The sequence below is a fragment of the Engystomops pustulosus genome, chromosome 4 (assembly GCF_040894005.1).
Source record: "Engystomops pustulosus chromosome 4, aEngPut4.maternal, whole genome shotgun sequence".
NCBI classification, from domain to species: Eukaryota; Metazoa; Chordata; class Amphibia; order Anura; family Leptodactylidae; genus Engystomops; species Engystomops pustulosus.
The window spans coordinates 4163065-4180410 of NC_092414.1; the positions used below are offsets into that span (position 1 = coordinate 4163065).

At 58.9% G+C, this 17346-nt stretch overlaps 1 protein-coding gene across 2 annotated transcripts in view; it reads right to left on the reverse strand.

The window, feature by feature from the left end:
* Positions 1-17346, reverse strand: part of BCAT1 (branched chain amino acid transaminase 1) — a 76960-nt gene that overhangs the window by 24627 nt on the left and 34987 nt on the right. For both annotated transcript variants that reach the window (XM_072144807.1, XM_072144806.1), the window contains exon 2: positions 10990-11049. In XM_072144807.1, coding sequence (XP_072000908.1) covers positions 10990-11049 — 60 coding nt within the window. The remainder of the gene's footprint in view (positions 1-10989; positions 11050-17346) is intronic.

Below are 17346 nucleotides of genomic sequence, written 5' to 3' on the forward strand. Positions count from 1 at the left end.
ATCTCCTCATCACCCAGGACCACCAGGGATTCATCTCCTCATCACCCCGGACCACCAGGGATTCATCTCCTCATCACCCCGGACCACCAGGGATTCATCTCCTCATCACCCCGGACCACCAGGGATTCATCTCCTCATCACCCCGGACCACCAGGGATTCATCTCCTCATCACCCCGGACCACCAGGGATTCATCTCCTCATCACCCCGGACCACCAGGGCTTCATCTCCTCATCACCCCGGACCACCAGGGATTCATCTCCTCATCACCCGGACCACCAGGGATTATTCTCCTCAGGACCCAGGACCACCAGGGATTCATCTCCTCATCACCCAGGACCACCAGGGATTCATCTCCTCATCACCCCGGACCACCAGGGATTCATCTCCTCATCACCCAGGACCACCAGGGATTCATCTCCTCATCACCCCGGACCACCAGGGATTCATCTCCTCATCACCCAGGACCACCAGGGATTCATCTCCTCATCACCCCGGACCACCAGGGATTCATCTCCTCATCACCCCGGACCACCAGGGATTCATCTCCTCATCACCCCGGACCACCAGGGATTCATCTCCTCATCACCCCGGACCACCAGGGATTCATCTCCTCATCACCCCGGACCACCAGGGATTCATCTCCTCATCACCCCGGACCACCAGGGAATCATCTCCTCATCACCCCGGACCACCAGGGATTCATCTCCTCATCACCCGGACCACCAGGGATTCATCTCATCACCCAGGACCACTAGGGATTCATCTCCTCATCACCCAGGATCCACAGGGATTCATCTCCTCATCACCCAGGACCACCAGGGATTCATCTCCTCATCACCCCGGACCACCAGGGATTCATCTCCTCATCACCCCGGACCACCAGGGCTTCATCTCCTCATCACCCCGGACCACCAGGGATTCATCTCCTCATCACCCCGGACCACCAGGGAATCATCTCCTCATCACCCAGGACCACCAGGGAGTCATCTCCTCATCACCCAGGACCACCAGGGAGTCATCTCCTCATGACCCCGGACCACCAGGGATTCATCTCCTCATCACCCAGGACCACCAGGGATTCATCTTTTCACAAACATATAGGGATATTTTTATTAATCTCCTCATCACCCCGGACCACCAGGGATGTCTCTATTAACCCATGAAAACCCCAGACCACCAGGGATGTGACTGATCTCAGCAGGGAGGAGACGCCCACAGTCACTGACCTTATTACAGGACATTTACAGATAATAAACCCCCCCCTCCCCCGATCCCGTGTCACATGACCCTGAAAATCAACAGAGAGGAAGTGACCTTGGAAAATCCGACAAAACTATTTCCAGGAATACAAATACAAAAAGCTGATGCAGGTGCTCCGATACTCCGAGTGCTCCCCTCATACTCCGAGCGCTCCCCTCATACTCCGAGCGCTCCCCTCATACTCCGAGCGCTCCCCTCATACTCCGAGCGCTCCCCTCATACTCCGAGCGCTCCCCTCATACTCCGAGCGCTCCCCTCATACACCGAGCGCTCCCCTCATACACCGAGCGCTCCCCTCATACACCGAGCGCTCCCCTCATACTCCGAGCGCTCCCCTCATACTCCGAGCGCTCCCCTCATACTCCGAGCGCTCCCCTCATACTCCGAGCGCTCCCCTCATACTCCGAGCGCTCCCCTCATACACCGAGCGCTCCCCTCATACACCGAGCGCTCCCCTCATACTCCGAGCGCTCCCCTCATACTCCGAGCGCTCCCCTCATACACCGAGCGCTCCCCTCATACACCGAGCGCTCCCCTCATACTCCGAGCGCTCCCCTCATACTCCGAGCGCTCCCCTCATACTCCGAGCGCTCCCCTCATACTCCGAGCGCTCCCCTCATACTCCGAGCGCTCCCCTCATACACCGAGCGCTCCCCTCATACACCGAGCGCTCCCCTCATACACCGAGCGCTCCCCTCATACTCCGAGCGCTCCCCTCATACTCCCAGCGCTCCCCTCATACTCCGAGCGCTCCCCTCATACTCCGAGCGCTCCCCTCATACACCGAGCGCTCCCCTCATACACCGAGCGCTCCCCTCATACTCCGAGCGCTCCCCTCATACTCCGAGCGCTCCCCTCATACACCGAGCGCTCCCCTCATACACCGAGCGCTCCCCTCATACTCCGAGCGCTCCCCTCATACTCCGAGCGCTCCCCTCATACTCCGAGCGCTCCCCTCATACTCCGAGCGCTCCCCTCATACACCGAGCGCTCCCCTCATACACCGAGCGCTCCCCTCATACTCCGAGCGCTCCCCTCATACTCCGAGCGCTCCCCTCATACTCCGAGCGCTCCCCTCATACACCGAGCGCTCCCCTCATACTCCGAGCGCTCCCCTCATACACCGAGCGCTCCCCTCATACACCGAGCGCTCCCCTCATACTCCGAGCGCTCCCCTCATACTCCGAGCGCTCCCCTCATACTCCGAGCGCTCCCCTCATACTCCGAGCGCTCCCCTCATACTCCGAGCGCTCCCCTCATACTCCGAGCGCTCCCCTCATACACCGAGCGCTCCCCTCATACACCGAGCGCTCCCCTCATACTCCCGGCGCTCTCCCCACACTCCCGGCGCTCTCCCCACACTCCCGGCGCTCTCCCCACACTCCCGGCGCTCTCCCCACACTCCCGGCGCTCTCCCCACACCACCGGCGCTCTCCGCATCCTCCCGGCGCTCTCTCTGCATCCTCCCAGCTCTCTCTGCATCCTCCCAGCGCTCTGTGCATCCTCCCAGCTCTCTCTGCATCCTCCCAGCTCTCTGTGCATCCTCCCAGCTCTCTCTGCATCCTCCCAGCTCTCTCTGCATCCTCCCAGCTCTCTCTGCATCCTCCCAGCTCTCTCTGCATCCTCCCAGCTCTCTCTGCATCCTCCCAGCTCTCTCTGCATCCTCCCAGCTCTCTCTGCATCCTCCCAGCTCTCTCTGCATCCTCCCAGCTCTCTCTGCATCCTCCCAGCTCTCTCTGCATCCTCCCAGCTCTCTCTGCATCCTCCCAGCGCTCTGTGCATCCTCCCAGCTCTCTCTGCATCCTCCCAGCTCTCTCTGCATCCTCCCAGCTCTCTCTGCATCCTCCCAGCTCTCTCTGCATCCTCCCAGCTCTCTCTGCATCCTCCCAGCTCTCTCTGCATCCTCCCAGCTCTCTCTGCATCCTCCCAGCTCTCTCTGCATCCTCCCAGCTCTCTGTGCATCCTCCCAGCTCTCTCTGCATCCTCCCAGCTCTCTCTGCATCCTCCCAGCTCTCTCTGCATCCTCCCAGCTCTCTCTGCATCCTCCCAGCTCTCTCTGCATCCTCCCAGCGCTCTGTGCATCCTCCCAGCGCTCTGTGCATCCTCCCAGCTCTCTCTGCATCCTCCCAGCTCTCTCTGCATCCTCCCAGCTCTCTCTGCATCCTCCCAGCTCTCTCTGCATCCTCCCAGCTCTCTCTGCATCCTCCCAGCTCTCTCTGCATCCTCCCAGCTCTCTCTGCATCCTCCCAGCTCTCTCTGCATCCTCCCAGCTCTCTCTGCATCCTCCCAGCGCTCTGTGCATCCTCCCAGCTCTCTCTGCATCCTCCCAGCTCTCTCTGCATCCTCCCAGCTCTCTCTGCATCCTCCCAGCTCTCTCTGCATCCTCCCAGCTCTCTCTGCATCCTCCCAGCTCTCTCTGCATCCTCCCAGCTCTCTCTGCATCCTCCCAGCTCTCTCTGCATCCTCCCAGCTCTCTCTGCATCCTCCCAGCTCTCTCTGCATCCTCCCAGCTCTCTCCGCATACTCCAGGGAGAGCGCCGGGAGGATGGGGAGAGCTGGGAGGGTGCTGGGAGCGCCGGGAGTATGCGCATACTCCCAGTGCTCTCCTCATACTCCCAGCGCTCCCCGAACGGTCCCGGCGCTCTCCGCACCCTCCCGGCGCTCTCCCCATACTCCCAGTACTCTCATCTTAAACTCATTACTCCCAGTATTCTCATCTTCCCCAGTGTGACCCCGGCCCCCCACCTTCCCCAGTGTGACCCCGGCCCCCCACCTTCCCCAGTGTGACCCCGGCCCCCACCTTCCCCAGTGTGACCCCGCCCCCCTCCTTCCCCTGTGTGACCCCGCCCCCCTCCTTCCCCAGTGTGACCCCGGCCCCCACCTTCCCCAGTGTGACCCCGCCCCCTCCTTCCCCTGTGTGACCCCGCCCCCCTCCTTCCCCAGTGTGACCCCGGCCCCCACCTTCCCCAGTGTGACCCCGGCCCCCACCTTCCCCAGTGTGACCCCGCCCCCACCTTCCCCAGTGTGACCCTGGCCCCCACGTTCCCCAGTGTGACCCCGGTGGTAAGTGCTGCTGTATAATCTGTTCTGTGCTGCTGCAGCATGACCCCAGTAATAGGATAACGCTGCGGCGTCCGTGTTGTTTTCGGGATGGTGCGCGATCTCAGAACAAGAGGCTCATTGTACAATCTCTGACCCAAATTTAGGATTTCGTCTTCTTTATTTCCTCTGAGCTTCTAATATGTTTACAAACTAAATCCCCAGATTGTAAAGGGGAGGTTTCTGTAAATATCCATGGAGCCGTCATGTGGACACGGAGGAAGAAGATGCGGGGCCACCACTGGCGTCCAAAAATAACGGGGAGAACATCTCAGCCACCAGGACCAATGTGTACAGGACCTAAGCCACCAGGACCAATGTGTACAGGACCTAAGCCACCAGGACCAATGTGTACAGGACCTAAGGCCCCAGGACCAATGTGTACAGGACCTAAGGCCCCAGGACCAATGTGTACAGGACCTAAGCCCCCAGGACCAATGTGTACAGAACCTAAGCCCCCAGGACCAATGTGTACAGAACCTAAGCCACCAGGACCAATGTGTACAGGACCTAAGCCACCAGGACCAATGTGTACAGGACCTAAGCCCCCAGGACCAATGTGTACAGGACCTAAGCCACCAGGGCCAATGTGTACAGGACCTAAGCCCCCAGGACCAATGTGTACAGGACCTAAGCCCCCAGGACCAATGTGTACAGGACCTAAGCCACCAGGACCAATGTGTACAGGACCTAAGCCACCAGGACCAATGTGTACAGGACCTAAGCCCCCAGGACCAATGTGTACAGGACCTAAGCCCCCAGGACCAATGTGTACAGGACCTAAGCCCCCAGGACCAATGTGTACAGAACCTAAGCCACCAGGACCAATGTGTACAGGACCTAAGCCCCCAGGACCAATGTGTACAGGACCTAAGCCACCAGGGCCAATGTGTACAGGACCTAAGCCACCAGGACCAATGTGTACAAGACCTAAGCCACCAGGACCAATGTGTACAGGACCTAAGCCCCCAGGACCGATGTGTACAGGACCTAAGCCCCCAGGACCAATGTGTACAGGACCTAAGCCCCCAGGACCAATGTGTACAGGACCTAAGCCACCAGGATCGCCGTGTACAGGGTCTGAGCCCCCATCCCCCCCCCCCCCCGGATCGCCGTGTACAGGGTCTGAGCCCCCCGGATCGCCGTGTACAGGGTCTGAGCCCCCCGGATCGCCGTGTACAGGGTCTGAGCCCCCCGGATTGCCGTGTACAGGGTCTGAGCCCCCCGGATCGCCGTGTACAGGGTCTGAGCCCCCCGGATCGCCGTGTACAGGGTCTGAGCCCCCCGGATCGCCGTGTACAGGGTCTGAGCCCCCCGGATCGCCGTGTACAGGGTCTGAGCCCCCCGGATCGCCGTGTACAGGGTCTGAGCCCCCCGGATCGCCATGTACAGGGTCTGAGCCCCCCGGATCGCCGTGTACAGGGTCTGAGCCCCCCGGATCGCCGTGTACAGGGTCTGAGCCCCCTGGATCGCCGTGTACAGGGTCTGAGCCCCCCGGATCGCCGTGTACAGGGTCTGAGCCCCCCGGATCGCCGTGTACAGGGTCTGAGCCCCCCGGATTGCCGTGTACAGGGTCTGAGCCCCCCGGATTGCCGTGTACAGGGTCTGAGCCCCCCGGATCGCCGTGTACAGGGTCTGAGCCCCCCGGATCGCCGTGTACAGGGTCTGAGCCCCCCCCCCGGATCGCCGTGTACAGGGTCTGAGCCCCCCGGATCGCCGTGTACAGGGTCTGAGCCCCCCGGATCGCCGTGTACAGGGTCTCAGCCCCCCGGATCGCCGTGTACAGGGTCTGAGCCCCCCGGATCGCCGTGTACAGGGTCTGAGCCCCCCGGATTGCCGTGTACAGGGTCTGAGCCCCCCGGATCGCCGTGTACAGGGTCTCAGCCCCCCGGATCGCCGCGTACAGGGTCTGAGCCCCCCGGATCGCCGTGTACAGGGTCTGAGCCCCCCGGATTGCCGTGTACAGGGTCTGAGCCCCCCGGATCGCCGTGTACAGGGTCTCAGCCCCCCGGATCGCCGTGTACAGGGTCTGAGCCCCCCGGATCGCCGTGTACAGGGTCTGAGCCCCCCGGATCGCCGTGTACAGGGTCTGAGCCTCCCGGATCGCTGTGTGCAGGGTCTCGGGTCCATTATGTCCCATTGTTCTCCTATCACAATCCTTCCAGTAGCACAAGGTCCTCTCTGATGGCTGCAGTCTGATACACAGGACCTGCGCACATCACGGGTCCTTGCATCATATCTAATCTTCACGTCCGGACCACATGACCGGGGACCGTGCGCTCGTCTTGTGTCCCGATCTTTTTGCCCTTGAAAACTGATGACGGAACATGTGAGCGTCTCCTGAGAGCGCGCGTCTTATCATCACGAGCGGAGCTGTGACCTCCTGTCCGGGGGCTGCCGGGGGCACAGGGGTCTCCTGACAGCTCTGACCTCCTGGCCGGGGGCTGCCGGGGGCACAGGGGTCTCCTGAGAGCTGTGACCTCCTGCCCGGGGGCTGCCGGGGGCACGGGGGTCTCCTGAGAGCTGTGACCTCCGCTCCTGCCCGGGGGCTGCCGGGGGCACGGGGGTCTCCTGAGAGCTGTGACCTCCTGCCCGGGGGCAAAGGGGTCTCCTGAGAGCTGTGACCTCCTGCCCGGGGGCTGCCGGGAGCACGGGGGTCTCCTGAGAGCTGTGACCTCCTGCCCGGGGGCTGCCGGGGGCACGGGGGTCTCCTGAGAGCTGTGACCTCCTGCCCGGGGGCTGCCGGGGGCACGGGGGTCTCCTGAGAGCTGTGACCTCCTGCCCGGGGGCTGCCGGGGGTCTCCTGAGAGCTGTGACCTCCTGCCCGGGGGCTGCCGGGAGCACGGGGGTCTCCTGAGAGCTGTGACCTCCTGCCCGGGGGCTGCCGGGGGCACGGGGGTCTCCTGAGAGCTGTGACCTCCGCTCCTGCCCGGGGGCTGCCAGGGCACAGGGGTCTCCTGAGAGCTGTGACCTCCTGCCCGGGGGCTGCCGGGGGCACGGGGGTCTCCTGAGAGCTGTGACCTCCTGCCCGGGGGCTGCCGGGGGCACAGGGGTCTCCTGAGAGCTGTGACCTCCTGCCCGGGGGCTGCCGGGGGTCTCCTGAGAGCTGTGACCTCCTGCCCGGGGGCTGCCGGGAGCACGGGGGTCTCCTGAGAGCTGTGACCTCCTGCCCGGGGGCTGCCGCGGGCACGGGGGTCTCCTGAGAGCTGTGACCTCCGCTCCTGCCCGGGGGCTGCCGGGGGCACAGGGGTCTCCTGAGAGCTGTGACCTCCTGTCCGGGGGCTGCCGGGGGCACGGGGGTCTCCTGAGAGCTGTGACCTCCTGCCCGGGGGCTGCCGGGGGCACGGGGGTCTCCTGAGAGCTGTGACCTCCTGCCCGGGGGCACAGGGGTCTCCTGAGAGCTGTGACCTCCGCTCCTGCCCGGGGGCTGCCGGGGGCACGGGGGTCTCCTGAGAGCTGTGACCTCCTGCCCGGGGGCTGCCGGGGGCAAAGGGGTCTCCTGAGAGCTGTGACCTCCTGCCCGGGGGCTGCCGGGAGCACGGGGGTCTCCTGAGAGCTGTGACCTCCTGCCCGAGGGCTGCCGGGGGCACGGGGGTCTCCTGAGAGCTGTGACCTCCTGCCCGGGGGCTGCCGGGGGTCTCCTGAGAGCTGTGACCTCCTGCCCGGGGGCTGCCGGGAGCACGGGGGTCTCCTGAGAGCTGTGACCTCCTGCCCGGGGGCTGCCGGGGCACAGGGGTCTCCTGAGAGCTGTGACCTCCTGCCCGGGGGCTGCCGGGGGTCTCCTGAGAGCTGTGACCTCCTGCCCGGGGGCTGCCGGGGGCACAGGGGTCTCCTGAGAGCTGTGACCTCCTGCCCGGGGGCTGCCGGGGCACAGGGGTCTCCTGAGAGCTGTGACCTCCTGCCCGGGGGCTGCCGGGGGTCTCCTGAGAGCTGTGACCTCCTGCCCGGGGGCTGCCGGGGGCACAGGGGTCTCCTGAGAGCTGTGACCTCCTGCCCGGGGGCTGCCGGGGGTCTCCTGAGAGCTGTGACCTCCGCTCCTGCCCGGGGACTGCCGGGGGAGGTCTCCTGAGAGCTGTGACCTCCTGCCCGGGGGCTGCCGGGAGCACGGGGGTCTCCTGAGAGCTGAGACCTCCTGCCCGGGGGCTGCTGGGGGCACGGGGGTCTCCTGAGAGCTGAGACCTCCTGCCCGGGGGCTGCTGGGGGCACGGGGGTCTCCTGAGAGCTGAGACCTCCTGCCCGGGGGCTGCTGGGGGCACGGGGGTCTCCTGAGAGCTGAGACCTCCTGCCCGGGGGCTGCTGGGGGCACGGGGGTCTCCTGAGAGCTGAGACCTCCTGCCCGGGGGCTGCTGGGGGCACGGGGGTCTCCTGCACAGATGCAGATTTTGGCTATTTCAGTCTTTGCGGCTTATTCTATTTAAAGTGCAGGCGGAGGAGAGGGAGGAGGGGTCAGGGGGATTATACTCCTATACTCACTGCAGGATTAAGGTCAGGATTATGGGGGAGGGGCCGCGCTACAGGTCACGATGTGATCTCTGATGGACAGGGGAGACTGAACCAGTACAGGTGTCACTGACCGCCCACATTACAGCCCCGCCCCCTGCCTGTATATCCAGTGTGAGAGGTAGTCACAGCCCCGCCTCCTGCCTGTATATCCTGTGTGAGAGGTAGTCACAGCCCCGCCCCCTGCCTGTATATCCTGTGTGAGAGGTAGTCACAGCCCCGCCCCCTGCCTGTATATCCTGTGTGAGAGGTAGTCACAGCTCCGCCCCCTGCCTGTATATCCTGTGTGACAGGTAGTCACAGCCCCGCCCCCTGCCTGTATATCCTGTGTGAGAGGTAGTCACAGCCCCGCCCCCTGCCTGTATATCCTGTGTGAGAGGTAGTCACAGCCCCGCCCCCTGCCTGTATATCCTGTGTGAGAGGTAGTCACAGCCACGCCCCCTGCCTGTATATCCTGTGTGATGGTAGTCACAGCCCCGCCCCCTGCCTGTATATCCTGTGTGATGGTAGTCACAGCTCCGCCCCCTGCCTGTATATCCTGTGTGAGAGGTAGTCACAGCCCCGCCCCCTGCCTGTATATCCTGTGTGAGAGATAGTCACAGCCCCGCCCCCTGCCTGTATATCCTGTGTGAGAGGTAGTCACAGCCCCGCCCCCCGCCTGTATATCCTGTGTGATGCCCCGCCCCCTGCCTGTATATCCTGTGTGATGGTAGTCACAGCCCCGCCCCCTGCCTGTATATCCTGTGTGAGAGGTAGTCACAGCCCCGCCCCCTGCCTGTATATCCTGTGTGAGAGGTAGTCACAGCACCGCCCCCTGCCTTTATATCCTGTGTGAGAGGTAGTCACAGCCCCGCCCCCTGCCTGTATATCCTGTGTGAGAGGTGGTCACAGCCCCGCCCCCTGCCTGTATATCCTGTGTGAGAGGTAGTCACAGCCCCGCCCCCTGCCTGTATATCCTGTGTGAGAGGTAGTCACAGCCCCGCCCCCTGCCTGTATATCCTGTGTGAGAGGTGGTCACAGCCCCGCCCCCTGCCTGTATATCCTGTGTGAGAGGTAGTCACAGCCCCGCCCCCTGCCTGTATATCCTGTGTGAGAGGTAGTCACAGCCCCGCCCCCTGCCTGTATATCCTGTGTGAGAGGTCACAGCCCCACCCCCTGCCTGTATATCCTGTGTGAGAGGTAGTCACAGCCCCGCCCCCTGCCTGTATATCCTGTGTGAGAGGTAGTCACAGCCCCGCCCCCTGCCTGTATATCCTGTGTGAGAGGTAGTCACAGCCCCGCCCCCTGCCTGTATATCCTGTGTGAGAGGTAGTCACAGCCCCGCCCCCTGCCTGTATATCCTGTGTGATGGTAGTCACAGCCCCGCCCCCTGCCTGTATATCCTGTGTGAGAGGTAGTCACAGCCCCGCCCCCTGCCTGTATATCCTGTGTGAGAGGTAGTCACAGCCCTGCCCCCTGCCTGTATATCCTGTGTGAGAGGTAGTCACAGCCCCGCCCCCTGCCTGTATATCCTGTGTGAGAGGTAGTCACAGCCCCGCCCCCTGCCTGTATATCCTGTGTGAGAGGTAGTCACAGCCCTGCCCCCTGCCTGTATATCCTGTGTGAGAGGTAGTCACAGCCCCGCCCCCTGCCTGTATATCCTGTGTGAGATGTAGTCACAGCCCCATCCCCTGCCTGTATATCCTGTGTGATGGTAGTCACAGCCCCGCCCCCTGCCTGTATATCCTGTGTGAGAGGTAGTCACAGCCCCGCCCCCTGCCTGTATATCCTGTGTGAGAGGTAGTCACAGCCCCGCCCCCTGCCTGTATATCCTGTGTGAGAGGTAGTCACAGCCCCGCCCCCTGCCTGTATATCCTGTGTGAGAGGTAGTCACAGCCCCGCCCCCTGCCTGTATATCCTGTGTGATGGTAGTCACAGCCCCGCCCCCTGCCTGTATATCCTGTGTGAGAGGTAGTCACAGCCCCGCCCCCTGCCTGTATATCCTGTGTGAGAGGTAGTCACAGCCCCGCCTCCTGCCTGTATATCCTGTGTGAGAGGTAGTCACAGCCCCGCCCCCTGCCTGTATATCCTGTGTGAGAGGTAGCCCCGCCCCCAGGTGTCCTGTGACCCCTGCATACATAGAGCTCACCTTGAAGCTTGGGGTCTGGTGCTCGGTGAGGTTTCCGTTCTCGCAGCCATTTTTGCATTTCTGACGAGAAACAGGAGAGAAAACATCAGAGCAGGAAACACCCCCCCCCCCCCCCCGCTGTACATTATAGGGTTATTACAGGTCATCAGGGTGCAGTGACCCCATACAGGTGAAGCTGAGGTGTGAAGGGTGAGGTTCTGCAGCAGCTGAGGTATGTACGGTGAGGTTCTGCAGCAGCTGAGGTGTGTACGGTGAGGTTCTGCAGCAGCTGAGGTGTGTATGGTGAGGTTCTGCAGCAGCTGAGGTGTGTATGAAGAGGTTCTGCAGCAGCTGAGGTGTGTACGGTGAGGTTCTGCAGCAGCTGAGGTGTGTACGGTGAGGTTCTGCAGCAGCTGAGGTGTGTACGGTGAGGTTATGCAGCAGCTGAGGTGTGTACGGTGAGGTTCTGCAGCAGCTGAGGTGTGTATGAAGAGGTTCTGCAGCAGCTGAGGTGTGTACGGTGAGGTTCTGCAGCAGCTGAGGTGTGTACGGTGAGGTCCTGCAGCAGCTGAGGTGTGTACGGTGAGGTTCTGCAGCAGCTGAGGTGTGTATGGTGAGGTTCTGCAGCAGCTGAGGCGTGCAGGGTGAGGTCCTGCAGCAGCTGTGGTGTGTATGAAGAGGTTCTGCAGCAGCTGAGGTGTGTACGGTGAGGTTCTACAGCAGCTGAGGTGTGTAGGATGAGGTTCTGCAGCAGCTGAGGTGTGTACGGTGAGGTTCTGCAGCAGCTGAGGTGTGTACGGTGGGGTCCTGCAGCAGCTGAGGTGTGTACGGTGAGGTCCTGCAGCAGCTGAGGTGTGTACGGTGAGGTTCTACAGCAGCTGAGGTGTGTAGGATGAGGTTCTGCAGCAGCTGAGGCGTGCAGGGTGAGGTTCTGCAGCAGCTGAGGTGTGTACGGTGAGGTTCTGCAGCAGTTGAGGTGTGTACGGTGAGGTTCTGCAGCAGCTGAGGTGTGTATGAAGAGGTTCTGCAGCAGCTGAGGTGTGTACGGCAGGTTCTGCAGCAGCTGAGGCATATATAGATATTGCATAATTATACAGAAGCCCTGAGCCTGGTCACCCAGCTTTCCCGGGTGCAGAGTGGTTGGAGTGTGGGGGGTGTAGAAGTGAATGATTAGCCCCCCCGCTATCACCTGCAGTGATGTCACATGACCTTTCTGTATACGGGGTCAGCATCAGGGCAGAGGTCAAGTGCACATTGTGTGTCACAGGATACATTGTCACAACCCTGCAGCTCTGCGCTGATCCCACTATATACATTGTCACAACCCTGCAGCTCTGCGCTGATCCCACTATATACATTGTCACAACCCTGCAGCTCTGCGCTGATCCCATTATATACATTGTCACAACCCTGCAGCTCTGCGCTGATCCCATTATATACATTGTCACAACCCTGCAGCTCTGCGCTGATCCCACTATATACATTGTCACAACCCTGCAGCTCTGTGCTGATCCCATTACATACACTGTCACAACCCTGCAGCTCTGCGCTGATCCCATTGTATACATTGTCACAACCCTGCAGCTCTGCGCTGATCCCATTATATACATTGTTACAACCCTGCAGCTCTGCGCTGATCCCATTATATACATTGTCACAACCCTGCAGCTCTGCGCTGATCCCATTATATACATTGTCACAACCCTGCAGCTCTGCACTGATCCCACTATATACATTGTCACAACCCTGCAGCTCTGCGCTGATCCCATTATATACATTGTCACAACCCTGCAGCTCTGCGCTGATCCCACTATATACATTGTCACAACCCTGCAGCTCTGCGCTGATCCCATTATATACATTGTCACAACCCTGCAGCTCTGCGCTGATCCCACTATATACATTGTCACAACCCTGCAGCTCTGCGCTGATCCCATTATATACACTGTCACAACCCTGCAGCTCTGCGCTGATCCCATTATATACATTGTTACAACCCCGCAGCTCTGCGCTGATCCCATTATATACATTGTTACAACCCTGCAGCTCTGCGCTGATCCCATTATATACACTGTCACAACCCTGCAGCTCTGCGCTGATCCCATTGTATACATTGTCACAACCCTGCAGCTCTGCGCTGATCCCACTATATACATTGTCACAACCCTGCAGCTCTGCGCTGATCCCATTATATACATTGTCACAACCCTGCAGCTCTGCGCTGATCCCATTATATACATTGTCACAACCCTGCAGCTCTGCGCTGATCCCATTATATACATTGTTACAACCCTGCAGCTCTGCGCTGATCCCATTATATACATTGTTACAACCCTGCAGCTCTGCGCTGATCCCATTATATACATTGTCACAACCCTGCAGCTCTGCGCTGATCCCACTATATACATTGTCACAACCCCGCAGCTCTGCGCTGATCCCATTATATACATTGTCACAACCCTGCAGCTCTGCGCTGATCCCATTGTATACATTGTCACAACCCTGCAGCTCTGCGCTGATCCCATTATATACATTGTTACAACCCCGCAGCTCTGCGCTGATCCCATTATATACATTGTCACAACCCCGCAGCTCTGCGCTGATCCCACTATATACATTGTCACAACCCTGCAGCTCTGCGCTGATCCCATTATATACATTGTTACAACCCTGCAGCTCTGCGCTGATCCCACTATATACATTGTCACAACCCTGCAGCTCTGCGCTGATCCCACTATATACATTGTCACAACCCTGCAGCTCTGCGCTGATCCCACTATATACATTGTCACAACCCTGCAGCTCTGCGCTGATCCCATTATATACATTGTCACAACCCTGCAGCTCTGCGCTGATCCCATTATATACATTGTCACAACCCTGCAGCTCTGCGCTGATCCCATTATATACATTGTTACAACCCTGCAGCTCTGCGCTGATCCCACTATATACATTGTCACAACCCTGCAGCTCTGCGCTGATCCCACTATATACATTGTCACAACCCTGCAGCTCTGCGCTGATCCCACTATATACATTGTCACAACCCTGCAGCTCTGCGCTGATCCCATTATATACATTGTTACAACCCTGCAGCTCTGCGCTGATCCCATTATATACATTGTCACAACCCTGCAGCTCTGCGCTGATCCCATTATATACATTGTCACAACCCTGCAGCTCTGCGCTGATCCCATTATATACATTGTTACAACCCTGCAGCTCTGCGCTGATCCCATTATATACATTGTCACAACCCTGCAGCTCTGCGCTGATCCCATTATATACATTGTCACAACCCTGCAGCTCTGCGCTGATCCCATTATATACATTGTCACAACCCTGCAGCTCTGCGCTGATCCCATTATATACATTGTCACAACCCTGCAGCTCTGCGCTGATCCCACTATATACATTGTCACAACCCTGCAGCTCTGCGCTGATCCCACTATATACATTGTCACAACCCTGCAGCTCTGCGCTGATCCCATTATATACATTGTCACAACCCTGCAGCTCTGCGCTGATCCCATTATATACATTGTTACAACCCTGCAGCTCTGCGCTGATCCCACTATATACATTGTCACAACCCTGCAGCTCTGCGCTGATCCCATTATATACATTGTCACAACCCTGCAGCTCTGCGCTGATCCCATTATATACATTGTCACAACCCTGCAGCTCTGCGCTGATCCCATTATATACATTGTCACAACCCTGCAGCTCTGCGCTGATCCCACTATATACATTGTCACAACCCTGCAGCTCTGCGCTGATCCCATTATATACATTGTTACAACCCTGCAGCTCTGCGCTGATCCCACTATATACATTGTCACAACCCTGCAGCTCTGCGCTGATCCCATTATATACATTGTCACAACCCTGCAGCTCTGCGCTGATCCCATTATATACATTGTTACAACCCTGCAGCTCTGCGCTGATCCCATTATATACATTGTCACAACCCTGCAGCTCTGCGCTGATCCCACTATATACATTGTCACAACCCTGCAGCTCTGCGCTGATCCCATTATATACATTGTCACAACCCTGCAGCTCTGCGCTGATCCCATTATATACATTGTCACAACCCTGCAGCTCTGCGCTGATCCCATTATATACATTGTCACAACCCTGCAGCTCTGCGCTGATCCCACTATATACATTGTCACAACCCCGCAGCTCTGCGCTGATCCCATTATATACATTGTCACAACCCTGCAGCTCTGCGCTGATCCCACTATATACATTGTCACAACCCTGCAGCTCTGCGCTGATCCCATTATATACATTGTTACAACCCTGCAGCTCTGCGCTGATCCCACTATATACATTGTCACAACCCCGCAGCTCTGCGCTGATCCCATTATATACATTGTCACAACCCCGCAGCTCTGCGCTGATCCCATTATATACATTGTCACAACCCTGCAGCTCTGCGCTGATCCCATTATATACATTGTCACAACCCTGCAGCTCTGCGCTGATCCCATTATATACATTGTCACAACCCTGCAGCTCTGCGCTGATCCCATTATATACATTGTCACAACCCTGCAGCTCTGCGCTGATCCCATTATATACATTGTCACAACCCTGCAGCTCTGCGCTGATCCCATTATATACATTGTCACAACCCTGCAGCTCTGCGCTGATCCCATTATATACATTGTCACAACCCTGCAGCTCTGCGCTGATCCCACTATATACATTGTCACAACCCCGCAGCTCTGCGCTGATCCCATTATATACATTGTCACAACCCTGCAGCTCTGCGCTGATCCCATTATATACATTGTCACAACCCTGCAGCTCTGCGCTGATCCCACTATATACATTGTCACAACCCTGCAGCTCTGCGCTGATCCCATTATATACACTGTCACAACCCTGCAGCTCTGCGCTGATCCCATTATATACATTGTTACATATCACATGATCAGAAGCCACAGCCCTGGGACCCCCAAGACAGGAGCAGGAGACCCCCCTATATCCATACACAGATACACAGCCCCCCAATAAGACGGTCACTGTATAATACTGACCCCCACATCCCTGCAGAGCATCACTCCCTCACCCCCAGGACTGTGCCCTCATATACACATGCCATACAATACTGACCCCACATCCCTGCAGAGCATCGCTCCCTCACCTCCAGGACTGTGCCCTCATATACACATGCCATACAGTACTGACCCCCACATCCCTGCAGAGCATCACTCCCTCACCCCCAGGACTGTGCCCTCATATACACATGCCATACACTACTGACCCCCACATCCCTGCAGAGCATCGCTCCCTCACCTCCAGGACTGTGCCCTCATATACACATGCCATACAGTACTGACCCCCCCCCATCCCTGCAGAGCATCGCTCCCTCACCCCCAGGACTGTGCCCTCATATACACATGCCATACACTACTGACCCCACATCCCTGCAGAGCATCACTCCCTCACCTCCAGGACTGTGCCCTCATATACACATGCCATACAGTACTGACCCCCCCCCCCATCCCTGCAGAGCATCGCTCCCTCACCTCCAGGACTGTGCCCTCATATACACATGCCATACAATACTGACCCCACATCCCTGCAGAGCATCGCTCCCTCACCTCCAGGACTGTGCCCTCATATACACATACCATACAATACTGACCCCCACATCCCTGCAGAGCATCGCTCCCTCACCTCCAGGACTGTGCCCTCATATACACATGCCATACACTACTGACCCCACATCCCTGCAGAGCATCACTCCCTCACCTCCAGGACTGTGCCCTCATATACACATGCCATACAGTACTGACCCCCACATCCCTGCAGAGCATCACTCCCTCACCCCCAGGACTGTGCCCTCATATACACATGCCATACAGTACTGACCCCCACATCCCTGCAGAGCATCGCCCCCTCACCCCCAGGACTGTGCCCTCATATACACATGCCATACAGTACTGACCCCCCCCCCCATCCCTGCAGAGCATCGCTCCCTCACCTCCAGGACTGTGCCCTCATATACACATGCCATACAATACTGACCCCACATCCCTGCAGAGCATCGCTCCCTCACCTCCAGGACTGTGCCCTCATATACACATGCCATACACTACTGACCCCCACATCCCTGCAGAGCATCGCTCCCTCACCTCCAGGACTGTGCCCTCATATACACATGCCATACAGTACTGACCCCCACATCCCTGCAGAGCATCACTCCCTCACCCCCAGGACTGTGCCCTCATATACACATGCCATACACTACTGACCCCCACATCCCTGCAGAGCATCGCTCCCTCACCTCCAGGACTGTGCCCTCATATACACATGCCATACAGTACTGACCCCCCCCCCATCCCTGCAGAGCATCGCTCC